The sequence below is a fragment of the Alosa sapidissima genome, chromosome 7 (assembly GCF_018492685.1).
Source record: "Alosa sapidissima isolate fAloSap1 chromosome 7, fAloSap1.pri, whole genome shotgun sequence".
NCBI classification, from domain to species: domain Eukaryota; kingdom Metazoa; phylum Chordata; class Actinopteri; order Clupeiformes; family Clupeidae; genus Alosa; species Alosa sapidissima.
In genome coordinates, this window is record NC_055963.1 from 16,750,400 (window position 1) to 16,767,138 (window position 16,739).

The 16,739-nt window shown below is 38.2% G+C and overlaps 1 protein-coding gene across 1 annotated transcript; it reads left to right on the top strand.

Moving 5' to 3' along the window:
- The first annotated feature begins 1,480 nt into the window (after positions 1-1,480).
- LOC121713468 (forkhead box protein P1-like) lies at positions 1,481-16,497 on the top strand. The gene is made up of 12 exons (XM_042098074.1): positions 1,481-1,499; positions 7,823-7,896; positions 8,947-9,018; positions 9,257-9,347; positions 10,192-10,351; positions 11,785-11,872; positions 12,512-12,586; positions 13,045-13,192; positions 13,684-13,760; positions 14,206-14,307; positions 14,493-14,614; positions 16,008-16,497. The coding sequence occupies exons 2-12, from the start codon at positions 7,825-7,827 to the stop codon at positions 16,054-16,056; spliced, it is 1,056 nt and encodes a 351-aa protein (XP_041954008.1). The 5' UTR covers positions 1,481-1,499; positions 7,823-7,824; the 3' UTR covers positions 16,057-16,497.
- The last annotated feature ends 242 nt before the right edge of the window (positions 16,498-16,739 follow it).

Consider the following 16,739-nt stretch of genomic DNA (forward strand, 5'->3'; position numbering starts at 1 on the left):
GAAACAAGGCCCTGTGTGTCTCATGGTTTTAAACAAGCACTGTACAGTTTGTACCAAATAAAACCAGAAAAAAAAACAAGTGACCTTTTTACAGTTCTGTTGTTTTTCTTCTTAAAGAGTAGAGAGGAGAGATCTTGAGAAACATGACAGGTATCTGAGATGCCGTAAGACGCTGTGTTTTTGTGTGAGGTCAGGGCCCCGCGTCACATACCCCCCGCAACGGACTTTCCAAAGACGTAACAGGGTTTTCCTCTAAGCATCTCAAGCTTTTCTCCAGAATTTCTTTCCACGGATTATCGGGGGATATCCATATGTCCAAAGTTATATATGAAAGAAAAATAAATATTATCAGGATTTTTGACCCAATCGTTGCTGTTGTAATGCTTACTAATGTATTTTCAGTATTATGGTTGTTGGTAGTGTGTTCGCTTTTATCACTTTCATCATCACAATACACTGCAAAATTCACTATTAAAAAGATAGCTTCAATTCATGAAGTAATATGAAGTAAATGTATGTAGGGATCCAGGGACAACAGAGAGACATACCAAGTTTGCTAATGACAAAAAGCATCACAAGGTCCTCCACCATTATCAAAAACTGTCTCCAAGCCTAAGCTCTGTTGAACAGTTGAACGTCTGGTCTATTTGGATGCTGCCAGGGTTAAACCTCTGTGTAATCTTACTCCATATTAAATTAAGACAATAGAGGGTTCCCCCACAACCCCTCCTCTCCCATCAGAGTTGTTCAGAAGATAAACTGCAGAGTCTGTCTTATTGTGGCCTGCTTCCTGGAAACCACTATCCTTCAAGACACATACCGCATATGCCTTGCCTGAAAATCTGATGCTGCATCTCTCGGTAAAACACCACACAGAGGTATGGTTCCCGTGTGTATTTACAGTATTTAATTTCTCTTCTCAGCTTCTGACAGCTCAGGAGAAACACTCTCGCTTTGTTTCCTTTGCGGTCTCTTTTGAGTACCTGCTCAGCATCTTCTCTCCCACTTTTCCCCACTGGGTTTTACATGTTTGGAACCACAGGAAGCTATGATTAATCAACATGCTCTGACTTCTGTTTCTCTACATGAGTTTAGTACTCTTAGTCATGCAGGATTGTCAGCAAGTTTCACATTCCACAAAAAAATTGAAATGATATAGCGTGACAAGACACAGCACATTTAGCTGACCAATTATGATTTTTTGCTGCAGAATCTTTGTAAGCTGCAAGTTGCCACCTCTAGGTAGTATCCCATACTGAAAGGATAAACAGTAAAGATAACTATTTAATTCTTAAATACACTTCATTTTGTCCAAGGGCATCCATTGGCAAAGGTCAGAGCACAGCTCTGTTAAGTTACTACATAAAGCATTCATAAATTTAATTGGTTGTATGTGTGCAAAGTTGTTGTAAGTAAAGAGGGAGTGGCTTTTTTCTGCATATAAAGGCCCTCTGATGTGAATTACACTGCACAGCACCTCAGAGAGACCACACATTCAGGTAAGTTTACCTTTTAGCTAAAGATATCCAAGATCATGGATATATATAAAACATATAATATAGGCCTATGTAACAACCATTATGGTTATTATCGTATTCCATCATTACTATATTATTATATATTACTATTTATTATTATTATACTTATTATTATGATTATGAGTAATAATAATAATAACAATAATAATATATGACTAGTTCTTACACAAGCAAGTTGTCGTTAAAATGTATCTAACGACATATGAAGCGCAAGGTAATTCTTCGTGAAATGCATCCTATTGTAATGGTCTCCATTAGCAGCTTTGATGCCATATAGGCTACATAAACTTAATTGCAAAAGGCCAACTAATTTAAAACTAAAGCCAAAACAGCCAAATTTATTTATAATACTAAATCTCAGAACAAACAAGAACGTCAAACAATTGGGGTGATATGTTAGAGAGAGCATGCACTGTGAGGGCTTACGGAGTAGACTATATTTGGGTATAAGCCTTCTAGAGATCAGATTCTTCTGATAATCCTTCACTATTAGTTTTGATCAACCTATTTTTCCTTCAATTCATCATAGAAAAATGTGGAGGTTGTACAACAGTTGTGGATGAATTATGTTACTATCATGTTATTATCGGTTTCGTACAGTTCACTCTCTTGTTTTTCAACATTGGGTCGTTTTTAAAGGACTGGACAGTGCAAAGATGTATACAGTTATTATTATTATTTGAGATGCTAGCATAAGTGGTTACACCTAGTATTTGGATACAGCTTCTGAATCCTTGAACATTTGTCCATCAGCCCTTGTGCGCTTGCATTCACCCGACTCACCCGACTGTAAAGTCTTCTCCAACACGTAAGGCCGCATGGTAAAAAGATCCTCAGACATCCTGTGAAGTGACCTTGTGTCTTGAAAGGTGCTTTATAAATAAAATGCATTATTATTATTATGTATTATTTATTATCCCAAGGAGACAGAAGCCTATTCAACCATCTTTAAAATGAATGTGTCGAAAACAACGCAACTTGCGTTGTTTTAACACATCTCTGTGTCCAGATAGGGACCACACAAGTTTGTGTTGTTTCCTTTTCAAAAATCTGTTGAAAATAGCACAACTTGCGTTGAATCAACACAACTTTAGTTGTCTTTTTAACACATCTCTGTGTCCAGATAGGGACAACACATTAATTTTAAGAATCAAAGCCACAGACAGGGGGCCTACTTTTGGTCTGGTTTCCCTTACCACACTTTCTGGTTAAGATAAAAAATACTAATAATAAAAAAAACAACACTTAAACAGGTCTAGTGTTACAAGGAACAACCTCCTCCACATTCTCCTAAACATTCACTGTTGTTTTTATTGGTGCTTTAATTTTCAATAGGTTTTGTGCGTGATTGTACATAGCATACAGCTCCACTGATGCAATGCAGCAGTGGAGTCTAAGCAGGACATGGCCTTAATCTTGTTCTGCTTTGTATTCTTTTATGTTTTTTTATTCTTTATTCTTATATGTGAGTATTAAGTGAGTGTTGTACTTTGAGAGCAAAGATTAACCAGAGTCAAATTCCGTGTTTGTTTACGTAAACCTGGCCAATAAAGCTGATTCTGATTCTTATCTGTGGCACATTTGAGGCAGGCTAGAGTTTACTGCTTGTATCTAGGATAGGCTACAACTTTCACATGGCAGCATAAAGGAAAATACACTACACTACAGTTCCATTCTGAAAAACAGTTTTGTTATTCAAGGATGTGTCAATTATGTTATTACCAGGACTGAATAAACAGACGTGTGGCATTAGATGACACTCATTGAAACTGTTTTGTTTGATGTTGATATTGAGATTGTCTGAGACTGATAGAATCGAATTCCCACTTATTTCGCTCCCTGTAACCCTGAGCGAATAAATCCTGTGTGTGTCAGTCATGAAAAGCACCGAAATAGTTGACATTTGACCCACTGACCCCCACTGGTTCAAATAAAGTAAAATAAAGTCCTATCAAGTTAGTTCCAAGGCTGGGGAAGTATCGATATACCGCTGATTTATCTTACTGCCATAATAAAAAGACAAGTATATGACAATTTTAGAATAATGATGTGTGAGTCTTTGTGAATATCTTGAAAGATTTGTGAGATCCTTCAAGCAAAAACATTGGTAGTACAGCCTAGTATTGGTAGTAACCAATACTAGGCTGTAAGTTATTCACGTGTTTATAGAAGATAATTGGTGAATAGATGTTTTTTTCTCATTCAAATGATGTTATAGTCAAACAGACCAACAGAAATAAAAAATAATAAGATTGCAATGTGATTTTAACACAGAGAATGTAGTTCAGTTTATAATCATGTGTAAAATGGGACATAACTGTGATGAAAACATTAAACACTAACAGAGATGATGTGGAGATGTTTCTGTGGTTGGCTTCTTATCGGGGTGAGCACAAGAAGGTAACTCAGAGGAAGGCTATCAGTGCATCTCTTCTTCTTCTTTTTCTTCTTCTGTTTCTTCTCCTTCTTCTTCCTCAACATAAGTGAAACACTACTTTTAAGTCTGTCACTGGCTTTGCTCTACCTACCGTGTGGAACCACCAATTTTTTGTTTTGTTTTTGTTTTTGCTTGCCGAAAGAACAGAGGAAGAGACAGAGTGGGTGAGGAATGCTTTCTGATCTTATATTTTTTAGTTTCACTCCCGCTCCTCCAACATATAGAAATACAAAGTGTGATTTAATTAACAGACTGCAATATTTTTGAGAGACTGCTCTGGTCTGGGTAAGTATGTTTGGAATAGTCATGACAATACTATTACAAATATCACACGTGGGGGTGTGAAAGGAAGACTAAGATAGCGAAATGGAATATATGTGCTGTTTCAATCCGAGTCATGAAGTAGCCTAAGTTGCTCTTTTGGTAAAGCGTAGTAGATATTAGATTAGAAATTAGACAACCAGATATTCCTCAGTATTTCTCGGTCTTTCTCAGCCTCACTGAATGGGCAGATGAAAAAACATCTAGATTTCGCTTTTGACAGTGGTACTGAACAGGTCAATTTCATCTGTAATGCTATTACTTGTTCATTAATTGATGTAAAATCGCAAGTTCATTTGAACATTTTATTGTTTATCTGATTTCATAAAATTATGGTAGAGGTATACAGATACTGAGCTAGATACTGTTAGAACTGCTAGCTAGATGCTAGAAACATTTTAACAGCATAATGTTGTCTGGTTGTTTGACTATGCATGTTTACTTTCCCAAACAACCAAGAGGTTGTCTGCTTGCAAATAGTACAATAACTTCACATGCAGCATACTCATAGCATATTCAGAGTCTTTACAAGTCCATAAAAAACATTTGAAAATTACCTGTGTATGCATGACAGAACAGAGATACCACCAGGTCTAACACAGAGGTAAATGTCCTGAAGAAGTCGTGATGAATGTTCGAGCAACAGGCATAAAGCAGGTTGGTTTGCATTACCTTGCTGAGGCTTGGCTTTTATCAAGCAAACTACCAGCTTGCATTAGTGAAGCGTAATTTTGCTACAATTTATGGAAGCTGTGAGTCAGATTTGGCTGAAAGTCACTGGCTTGCTAGTGCCATGCAGAATCAGTGGGATGCTGTTTTCTAACCCACCTCTGCAGAATCAGACATGCATTGTTTCTGAAACGCAGTATGCTGCACTGCCTGCATTGCTGTCTTTCTAGAAGGTGTTGAGAGCAAACTGTGTGTGAAGATTTGATGTGAAAGTGTAGTGGAATACAAAGCATGGAACGTGTGTGTGTGTGCATGCATGTGTTTGTGTGTGTGTGTCGTGTGTACAGGCATGTTTTTACTTACTTACTACTTTTACTTACTGTGAAAAAGCATGCACACTTTTGCTTCTAATTGTCTCATTAGTAAACTACATGAGTGGCATAAGAGGGGTAAGGGCTTGGAGGGGATGGATATTTCTGGGGTAGAGGCAAATGTTTCTACAAAGCTGGGCCAAAAGTAGGCCTACAATTTCCTATTGTTCATGATCAAAAGTATCATTACTAGTTCAGTGGCAGCTCTAGTTAAGGTGATGGTGGATAATTGTGCTCATGTCTGTGTTATAGTTGAACCGTGAACATGCGTAAGATTGTGAGGTTACTGAAACTGAAAAGTGAATCTTCGTTTTTCACCACAGAGACAAAACATATGCAAATCCAGCCGGTTCAGAGGAATTATTTGCCCTTGCAAGGGCCAGGAAACCAAACATTCCCTGAGCATAACAAATAGTAATGTATGTAATGAGTCAAATATTTCCTTATTATCATATCTGACTCAATACACGATCAAGCATCCACCCCAAAACAACTTTAGTCTTTGGTGCTCTGTAAAGTGTTTTTGTGCATTTCCTGATTTTGATCAGTTATTATGCCTTGATCGTCTACATTACAACAGCAATAATAAAGACATTTGTGCATATGTGTATAATGTGTTAGGCTTCTGCATCTTTCAAGTGAATTACACTTGAGTGTAAGTGCTGATATTCACCCTGTTGGTGTTATTTTGTATTTTAACACTACTAGGGGGGATGACTGTATGCCTGGAATGCCACATTACATCACATTACACTGTGTTTTTGGTGAAGCATGCAGGCATGGTGCTTTTCATCTCTTTTAGATGCACTGCACACTTTACACAAATCAGTGTACCAACATGTGTTTATTTCACATCAGGCTCCAGGGAAGTACACAGTTTCTAGTAAAACAAAGAATGTCACCGACAAATGCAATCACAGCTGTTATTATTCAATACAGAACTGTGTCATGGCCACAAACCACATGCAAATCATAAAGGAAAGAGTTATCTGGGATTCATTGTGCACCTATCAGACCAAATCAATTCAGGTAGCAAAAGATAGCAACACTCATATTGGAACACCATGCACCTCTACTCCTTCCATTTCTTTACAAATATTATCAGTAGCTTAAATGTTTTCTGTTTCCGGTAGGGAAATTGTTTTTTAATTACAATTAATTGTACAATTAATAGTACAAATATGAAAACAATGTACTAAGCAGCTCAATCAAAGTCTAGGGAGACCATTCTAATAATTTAAACATAAATGAAACCAGGTTCATTTGAGGTCTCATAGCTATTAGTTAACCCTTGAAGTTCAAACCAAGGAGATATAAAACAAACAAGAGTCAATATTTAAAGCATTTGGCCTGTCACCTTTGAACAGCCGCAAAAACCAAAAGAAAATTTGCACAGCTCTGTTTGCCGGAAACTGCTAATGCCAGTCTTTTGACTTTGATGGAAGGTGACATCACATGGGGATGTGGTTTGTCTCTAAATGTCAAAAACTCCTCACGCCTCATGTTAAACATGCCCTTTTTTTGCAGGTAATACACAGATTAGATAGATTTTTTCTGTATATGTGTGGGGGGTGGGTGGTGTCATTGGAACTGTGGAACTTTACACAGTCTTTGCTTTTTGATATTTTAAGTTTCCATTGTATGACCTCTACAGCCCTGCTGTGTGTGTGTGTGTGTGTGTGTGTGTGTGTGTGTGTGTGTGTGTGTGTGAGACAGAGTGTGTAGTTTTGTTACCTCCCACAGTGTAGCTTCTGTGTTTGGGGGTTCTGCTCTTAAGTTGAGTTGTATCCACACAGCAGTACATGTAATGTGGCACAGAAACAAAGCGCCTTGCTCCCAGACATGCTTCATGTCTAAACCACAGCTGTGAGTTGCACCTGTGCACTCAAGCTGCAGGCAGCCACCCCCTAAATCTCCTATAGCTCTTCAAGGCTCTGTTCACCCATAACCTCTGGATAAGGAGATAAAGAGCACTTTCAGAAACTCCCTCGCAGGGGGGAATTGGTGTCACTGAATACTCTTTGACGTATAGTACATGTCTTGGTTTTCCAGTGAGCGTGCCTGAAGCACACGTCTGTTGTTATTTTACAGTGGTGTTTTTTTTTTAAGATAACCATCTGAACACTTGCCACTGTGTCATCTAAATTGTCATGATTGACATGACAGCAAGATTGTCACTGTGAGGAATTTTCATATTGGTATTGGAATATCTGGGGATCAATTTTAATAGTGCCAATCTATCATAAGCACCTTTGTTACAGTGTAATAAAATAAATATCATGTCTTCCTAAGTAAAAAATTTAACATTTAATTACTAAATTATATATATTATCCAAAAAGGCCTTAACCAAAATCCATATCCAAAATTAACCCCAAATACATTGTGCACTAACATGACCTGACCAAATCTAACACAACCCACAAGAATAATGTGGAACTAACATCAATTCGGAGGTCCAAAAATGATGTCAGATTTTTCTCCACAGGAATGCCACGCAATGACAACGCAGAGGGCAGTAAAGGCCACGAAGGTGACAGCCAGAAAACACAACTAGAGAAGGTAACAGGCCTCAGTTCAACCCAGGACACCTCTGAGAGATCAGAGGGAGATTGACCTTATCCGTCACCAATTGGGGAAAGTTTTTGCAGTTGTTTACAGTGTATCGTTGAGAAATCACATATGCAATTGTGCCATATATATGCCTATATAGTCAAGGCGATTTTCACAGCCCAGGTTGAACTTGAAGTGGAAAGCCCTAATAGAGGCAAAGAAACACTCCCTTTGAACAGAAGGAAGAAACCCTGTAGAATCACGACTCACAAGGGGAGGCAGGGTAGAGAGAAACATGAGTTCATACACGCATCAGGATAAGCATACTATTCACACAACTTACATACAAATGCTACAGACCTGGCTCAACATGCGCTGTCTGCGCCCAATCAACATTGTAAAACAACAGGGTGCCAGATACAATATGATATTTTACAGATCAATAACTAACGATTTTTGTTCATCTGTCAATTTTCTCGATTAATCAATTAGTTGTTTGATCTAAAGAATGTCAAAAAGTGGTCCTCAAATTCCTTAATTTGTCTGCATGCCAAAAATATTCAGTTTTACTATCATAGAGGAATAAATATACAGGAGTTCTTTTTTAATAAGCTGCAATCAGATATTTCAGATTTTTTACCTTAAAGAAATCCCCCTCGCTCGGTCTAAAGCTCTTTTCCTTTTCTTTGCGTCTTCTGTCAAGGGTTTTCGTTGCTTCTTCGCCGGCTCTTCCATTATACACACGTTTGCAACAATCTCTAGCGTTTCGTTAGCCTGCCTGCTTTGGTCGGCGCGTAGGACACACTGAACTTGCAAGCGGGATATTCTTCCTACAGGCAGTAGGGGCGAGCGAGAGAGTCTTCATTCGCCCTGTAACGAGTCATTTAACCATATACCGACTTACGAAGATGAGTAATTAACATGAAAACGTTGCCTGGTGTCCCTTTAAATAATTACTCGAATCAATAACCAAAATAGTTGGCGATTGATTTAATTGTTGACAATAGAACGACTTCTCGATTAATAGTTTTTGTGTGTTTCACATCTTCATATATACAGTTCTCAGGTGGGGCCAGGTCAAGAGGATCCATGTTCACGCCCGCACATGCTCAGTCTGCTCATGTATCACAGGTACAGTAGCCTACTTTGCAAGTCATTCAAACCCAGACTATGACTGACTGCTGTCTGAACATGTGACTGGTTCTGTAGTTGTTCCCTAAACATTTCAGTAATTCTGTTATAATGGCTGTTATCTGCACATCTGACTGACTCTGTGGTGCTGGCTGTTGCTTAAACATCTGTTTTCTTTGTTGATGGCTCTGGCCTGATTATATGACTGATTATGTGCTGTTTCCCTTGACATTGTAAGAGTGTCAGCATCAAAGTCCATAAGCAGCCCCTTCAGCTGAGGCCACTCAGACCTACAGTTCTGCGGAAAGGACACCAGCTGCTGCCCCAAGGTCTGCTACACTCTAATACCACCTCTGCCATCCTACACCACATCCTATATGTTATTGGTCCTGTTAATATCAATGTAGAATCCTGTTCCAATCTAAGCAGGTAAATTAGGGCAAAGGTTGACTGAGAAATGAACAACTTTACTACTACTATTTCGGATGATGCTATTGGTACTACGACTATGTGTATTGTAATGTAATGTCAGTATTTTACATTCATACTGTTCCTTTCAAACACAACAAAATGAGACAGTCAAAACCATTTACTGTTTTAACTAAGAACAAAGGAAGGGCTTTCTATAACACGCAGTACCTACTGAAACAAAATCTCAGTATCCATTAATCATATTAACACATATCCTAGGTCACATATCTTTAGTTCCCAAAGGAAAATTTTGTGTCTCAGAAAAACTATTATTTTTGTCTTGTGAGAAGTAAATCTCTTAGAGATCTCACCTGTTTCTCCCTTAGGATAAATAAGGCAAGACAAGAAAAGAGTATTTTAAGTTCTTAAGTTAAAATGTAATTGAACTTGAGCTGAGACGAGATGAGGACTATATCTCAGATTAGGGTCCCTTAGGAGAAACAGATGAGATCTCATTTCAAATGTTGCTTTCGTGCTTTCTACAGTTTTCTGCTATCTCAACTGATGCTAAAATCCCATCAATACACAGGAGACCACAAAATCTGATTTGCCCTATTGTTTGCTAGTTGGTGTACAGTTCAGTATACAGTAGGCCATAGTACAGTCTATAAATATGGCTGCTAACTGAATGGATACTGTAAATGTCAAATAGAAAATATACACATTCTCAACGCAAATCTGTTATTCTTTTCCCTCATTCAGATCTGTCTCTGTCCACGGAACGTCCAGATGTTAATTGTCAAGCCAGATCAAACCAGAGCTCACCTCACTGGCCAGACTCATCTTGTCAAAATAAAGGTCCTCCCTCTGACATAAAGGCAGCAGGCAGCACACAAGGAAGTCCTGAGCGAAGCCTCACCAGGTGAATAGAATGATAACATATGTGTGACCTACAGGGTGCGCAATAGCACACAATTTATGCTCAATAACCCCTATGCTACCCTTTCCCAATCTCTGTGCAGGCTGTCCAATAAAGGAACTGTATTGGGGCTGATGTACTCAAAAATACAATTTTATTACACAACAACCAGACACATTAAATAAATAACAGACTGTGGCACCAGGACAGACAATAACCTGCATAGGTTACAGTGATTAATAGACTACAGTAAATAGGTCTTGCAATAAATTAGTGCTGTTTGAACACACATGCAAACAATACAAGAAACATATAGTGCACAAGCACATTTTGATAAAGCTGCATTAGAGTTCCCCACGACAACTGCCAACACTCCCGTTTTTCCCGGGTTTCCCCCATATTTCAAGGTCTCCAGACGCCCTCCCGTTTTGTTATTTCTCCCAGAAAACTCACGGAATTTGCATGACCATCAAACTTCATTTTAAAATCACGGATCCATTCATGTTTTCTGTTAGTCTGACATTTCCCAGGTTGCCAAATTGTGTATGAAATACACCCTACACATAGCCTACACAATGACTTACTTTCAACCCAATATCTGATACCTGCCAGTTCAATTTTATACATTTCAGAGTTGTTTGGATTTGAATATAGGCTACAAACAGTTATTTCTTTATTAAATGTTTTTGCATCGAAATGATTCTTGTATCCGGGGCAAAATAAAAATTATTTCGATGCAAAAACACTTGATAAAGAATTAACTGTTTGTAGCCTACTCAAACCAAAAAACTCTGAAATGTATAAAACTGAACTGGCAGATATCACAGAGAAAAATATCCTGTGAACATCACAAACAGCTTCAGAAGCACATTCTCTCGACATATATCTTTGGAAACAAATCAATGGTGCAATTTGAATCTGTTATGATCTGATCTGTATCTCATACTTGTGTTGTTGCTGTTGTTGTATCTAACTGTAAAGGTAAATTGTAATGCAAAGTGAATTCCAGTGGAACAATATATATAGAGCTGAGTGAAAATAAGATTAGCCTACTTAAGTTTGAGTAACCTAAGTAAAATTCAGCAAACCTCACTCCCTCTGTTTTTCTTTCTCTCTATCTCTCTCTCTCTCTGTTTCTCTCTCTCTCTCCCTCTCCCCTCAGCAGTGGTTCTGAGGCAGCCTCTGAGAACTCTCTGTTTGTTAAGGGCACCTGTAGATGGCCAGGTTGCAATCAGAAACTTGAGGAACCTTCCTATTTAAATCAGTAATAACACATATAGAAAAAAAATCATCATTCAGAACTTGTATGTCAGTCTGCAGACATGAGTCAATAATACAATAAAAAATAGGATATAAAATAAGGAATACGAATGTAAGAAAATACGTCTGGATCCTGTCTGTGTTCTGGAGGTTATTTTGTGTTTCTTTTGTCACAGACATCTCTGCCCTGAGCATGGTACCAGGGACACGAGCTTGGCAGAGTGGAGGGACCAGAGAGAGCGGGTTCAGTACATGGACAAGCAAGTGAGTGACACACCAAGTGGGTTAAATTTTAATAGTGCCAATCTATCATAAGCACCTTTGTTACAGTGTAATAAAATAAATATCATGTCTTCCTAAGTAAAATTTAAAAACATTTAATTACTAAATTATATATATATATTATCCAAAAAGGCCTTAACCAAAATCCATATCTAATCCATATCCAAAATCTAATTCCAAAATTAACCCCAAATACTTGTGCACTAACATGACCTGACCAAATCTAGGCAAGGGCAACAGAGTACCGAAGCCATGAGGTAGCGTTGTCAATGCAACAATTTCACTGGATCTAAACAAACAGTGACACTGGCGTCATGGAATCGAAACGTCACACTTCGGTACTCTATATGTCCTTAAGGGAAAAAATTGTGTATGGTATGGGGTTTCAATAAAGGACTTAGTGGAAAAGTGAAAATGCTGCCTGTATGTCCCTACAAAAATGTCATATATTTCTGGTCTATGCTTTCTGAATAATGCATTACCCATTATGTGTAAGATGCAATCTGAGGTTGGTTTCAGCCAATCAGATACCCCTCCTTTCTGTGCTTATGAAGCATTTTGCAAGGTGCACTGCAGTGAAGATGATAATTATTGACTCGAAATTATGTTGGTGTTTGACAGCTGGCTTTAGAGAGAAAGAAACTGCAGGAAATGCAGTTCCATCTGCATCTGTCTGACCACGGAGACACTGCTGAGGTACTACAGCTACAGCACATGCATGTGGACACATGTTTTACACAAATTCATTTTCTGACTTTTTGTCCAATTGTTTTGTGCAATTAAAGTAATACATCAGCTTGTACAATACAACAATCTGTGCACAGCCACTCACAATACTGAGAATGAGACAAACCAATCAAGCCAAAAAAACATTCAAACAAACATCTGAAAATGGCCGACAAAATGTCCCACATTGAATTCCATTAAGCATAACCATAAATCAATTTTCTAAATAGTGCTACACTCAACATGCGACCTTCATGACCCTTTTTTCATTGACTTATTGTCCACTGCTACTGCTACAGATTTCACACAACCTTCTATCTGCTTAATTTTTGGAGATAATGTAACAAATAAGAGATAATAAATAATGTCAGAGATTCAATATGCTGCTGTTTGACCTGCTTTTGCCCTGTTTCCCATTTGCTGTGCAGAATGAGGGGGTGGAGAGGAACCTTGGGGACCCTCTGAGGGTTCCCCACTTCATGCTCCCAAACGGGGGCATTCAGGGTGCCATGGTGACGCCCAGTGATCTGCTGTCCACCAGCTACCTGCACTTCCCTGCCTCACAGTTCATGCCGGGTGAGGTGCCAGATGCTAAACGACATCACAGCTGAGCTACATTTCAATCAGTGTCCCATATGAGCCCTAAAAAAACCTAGTAGAAAAAGAAAAAACCTCCACCGAGGCCCAGCGCCCCCTCTCACAGTGAACAAAAGTTAATAATTCATCTTCCCCGTGATTCAGATCCACTCCAGGGAGTTTTGAACATTATAACAGAAGATTTTGTTCCGCAAACAATGTAAGGTTCTAAAATTCCATGTTGAATTCAGTGAACCCAGAGCCCTAGAGAGAAAAACTTGAGACCTTTTCTCTCACACTTTTGTCTATCTATAAGGCTCTGAGTGAACCCAGACAAAAAGTATAGAAGTAGGCCTGGGCTCTGGGCCTAACTTCTATACTCTTTGACCCAGATATTCTTTAGAACATTCAATTTCCAACATTCCCATATTTGTGATCACCCACGATGCTTCCACAAATATTTATACTAATTTCCCCATTAACCACTGCAGGGGTTATGTCCACCATTGACTGCTACAAGAACAACAACATCAGACCTCCTTACACGTATGCCGCCATGATCAGATGCGTGAGTTACATCATTACATTTTATTGAGCACAATTTTTATTTTTTGCAAAACTTATTTATTTATTGTTTTTGAAATTCAAGGAATAATGCATTTAGGGCTGACATTTTTTCTCAACACACATACATTATTACTTATACTTTATACATTAATATTATAATATTAAAAATAATTAATAAAAATAAAAAAAATAATTAATTAATTAAATTAATAATTTCTAATAGGCTATCTCAACAAGTTATGATTACACAGGTGTTGAACAGACAGAACACTTGTTTTTTGGGCTCATCGTGTAATAAATGTTACATAAATTGGGCAGTTCCAAACGTTGCTCTAAGTTTTTTCAAATGCTGTAATGTTTGCAAATTTTAGATAAGTTAATTCTTCTGTCAGTTCTCCATGGATCTAAAGTAAAAAATGCTCTCTGATGCTTCCCCGTGTTCTAAGGCCATACTGGACTCTCCAGAGAAGCAACTGGCCCTTAATGAGATCTACCAGTGGTTCACGAACATGTTTCATTACTTCAGATATAACACCGCCACATGGAAGGTACAGCAGGAGAGATGATGTTAAACACACACACACACACACATACTGTACACACACGCACGCACACATACACAAATAAACCACTTTGAACAAGAGCATACTAAATGTAAGAAGTGGATGGTCTTTCTTCATACTATATAAATATGGTCTGAGTGTAATGTCCCTCTCCGTGTATGCGTGTCCAGAATGCCGTGCGGCACAACCTCAGCCTGCACAAGTGCTTTGTGCGTGTGGAGGGAGTGAAGGGCTCTGTGTGGACTGTGGATGATGCGGAGTTCATGAGGAGAAAGGGACAGAAGATTCACAGGTAAAATGACCTCACTTCTTCACACATCATAGGGGACTCGTATAGATCAAGTATCACCACACATTACTTTACACATGATAGGGGACTCGTATAGATCAGGTATAACCACACATGTCCTCACGTGTGGTAGGGGACTACTCATATAGATCAGGTATAACCACACATGTCCTCACGTGTGGTAGGGGACTACTCATATAGATCAGGTATAACCGCACATGTCCTCACGTGCGGTAGGGGACTACTCATATAGATTAGGTATAACCACACATCCTCACACATGGTAGAGGATAGGGTAGGGTATAGATTAGAGCCCCTGTATAGTGTCTAGGCACATATTCAGGGGTTAAATAAACACATATATACATGCACATAAAGTGTATAGTCACACACTTGATATATTCTTGAATGTCAACTTTAATGCTAAAGTTTTGGCTACAACATTCTTTAGGGTCTCTCTTTCCCAAAACCATTGCATGCATAAGCTTTTAGAATGCCAAGTGCTTCTATACCATCTAAACTATCTATAACTTCTATACCAACACACATTGCCAATAATTAATCACTAATCATGACAACTGACAGAATTAATCTGAAACAGATTAATAAGAAATTTCTGTGGAAGTAAAAGTCTAGCCCTGTGTTCGGAACATCAGGTTCGAACATCAAGCACCTAGATTATGAATGCATTGCAGACTGCATGATGCTTGATTAATACACCTGTGGAAAGGGACCTGATGAAACCCATGAATACATACTGAGTAGTATATACTGATATAGTATAGTGTATACTATACTATATATGTTTACTAATATGTATACTATACTAGTATAGTGTATACTACTATGTATACTGATAGTGTATACTATCAGTGCTTCCCAAACGGAGCGCTGTGTAAAAGTATGTTGTGACTTGTGTATGTTTAATATCATGGTAGTGTGCTTCGAGATTATCTCATAATAAATAGTGTGCCGCAAGAAAAAAAAGGTTTTGGAAACACTGTAGTTACTATACTTGTATACTATACTGTGGTTGCTGTAGTGAACAAGTGGATGTCCCAAACACCACTGGCCACACTTTACATTTATTCATTTATCAGACACTTTTATCCAAAGTGACTTACAGCAAGAGAATCACATTCAAGCTACAGTGCAGAGGAGACCTTAGCTAGGAATTATTACGGCATCTGTCAATACCATTACTAGAGGATGGGAGTGCCTACATTTACAAGTGTTGATTGGTTGTAGTAGGAAGTATCTTGAGGACTTATTTATCATTTTCAAAAAAATGCCACACAGTTTCAGAATTTATTGTTACTCCTTTTATAGATTTTCTTAAAAGGTTTCACATTGTTTGTTTTAATGTGTTGTGATGTCATTCTTTATTCTTGTTTAGGAACCAGGATTTCAACTTGGTGACACCCTATTTCTTTTACGCTCAGTGATGAAATGATGTGGGTCGCAGACACACACACACACACACACACACACACACACAGAAAGAGAGAGAGAGAGAGACAGCCTTTCAGCTGTTTGAAAACACAGATACCTCAGTTTATGTTAATAATATTGCTGAAATTATATTAACGCAGTGTGGATTTCTTTACTACTTTATTTGTGCTTTTCTCATATCCTGAATGTGCACTGATTATCAGTAGGCTGATAAAAAAAAAGCATCATGAAAAAAAAAAACTAATTTCCTAATCTGTTATTGACTTCTCCACATGGAATTGTAACACCATATTGTGTGCTCATATATTTTATGCATAATAAAAGTGAAATTATTCATTAATAAAGACTTAAAATGTGTGTCTTGCTATTATTTGCAGTTCAACACTATAGGCTAGTGGAAAATGAACACCCTGTATCGTTCTAGGAAAAAAGGGTTTGTAACAGTGACCTCGGGATCTTTAAATCTTGCACACATCGTATTTCTATTAGGTAGGTCAGGTCTACATAAGTATGGGGTGGTATGAATGAGAAATCCATTAATGCGTATTTTGAACGCAACGTGGAAGTCAAGAGCCTTGTACATAGCCACTACCCCTGCATGTGATTGGACAAGAAATTTCCGCGCGGTGGGTTGCAGCCAATGAGAAAAATTGTTTTTCTGGTTCGTAAAAGCAAC

Bases quoted from the DNA above. Each gene is read 5' to 3' on its own strand.
- LOC121713468 (XM_042098074.1), top strand. From the start codon at position 7,825: ATGCCACGCAATGACAACGCAGAGGGCAGTAAAGGCCACGAAGGTGAC. The intron at 10,352-11,784 runs GTGAATAGAATG...CTTTTGTCACAG, and splicing joins CCTGAGCGAAGCCTCACCAG to ACATCTCTGCCCTGAGCATG. The intron at 12,587-13,044 runs GTACTACAGCTA...TTTGCTGTGCAG, and splicing joins ACCACGGAGACACTGCTGAG to AATGAGGGGGTGGAGAGGAA.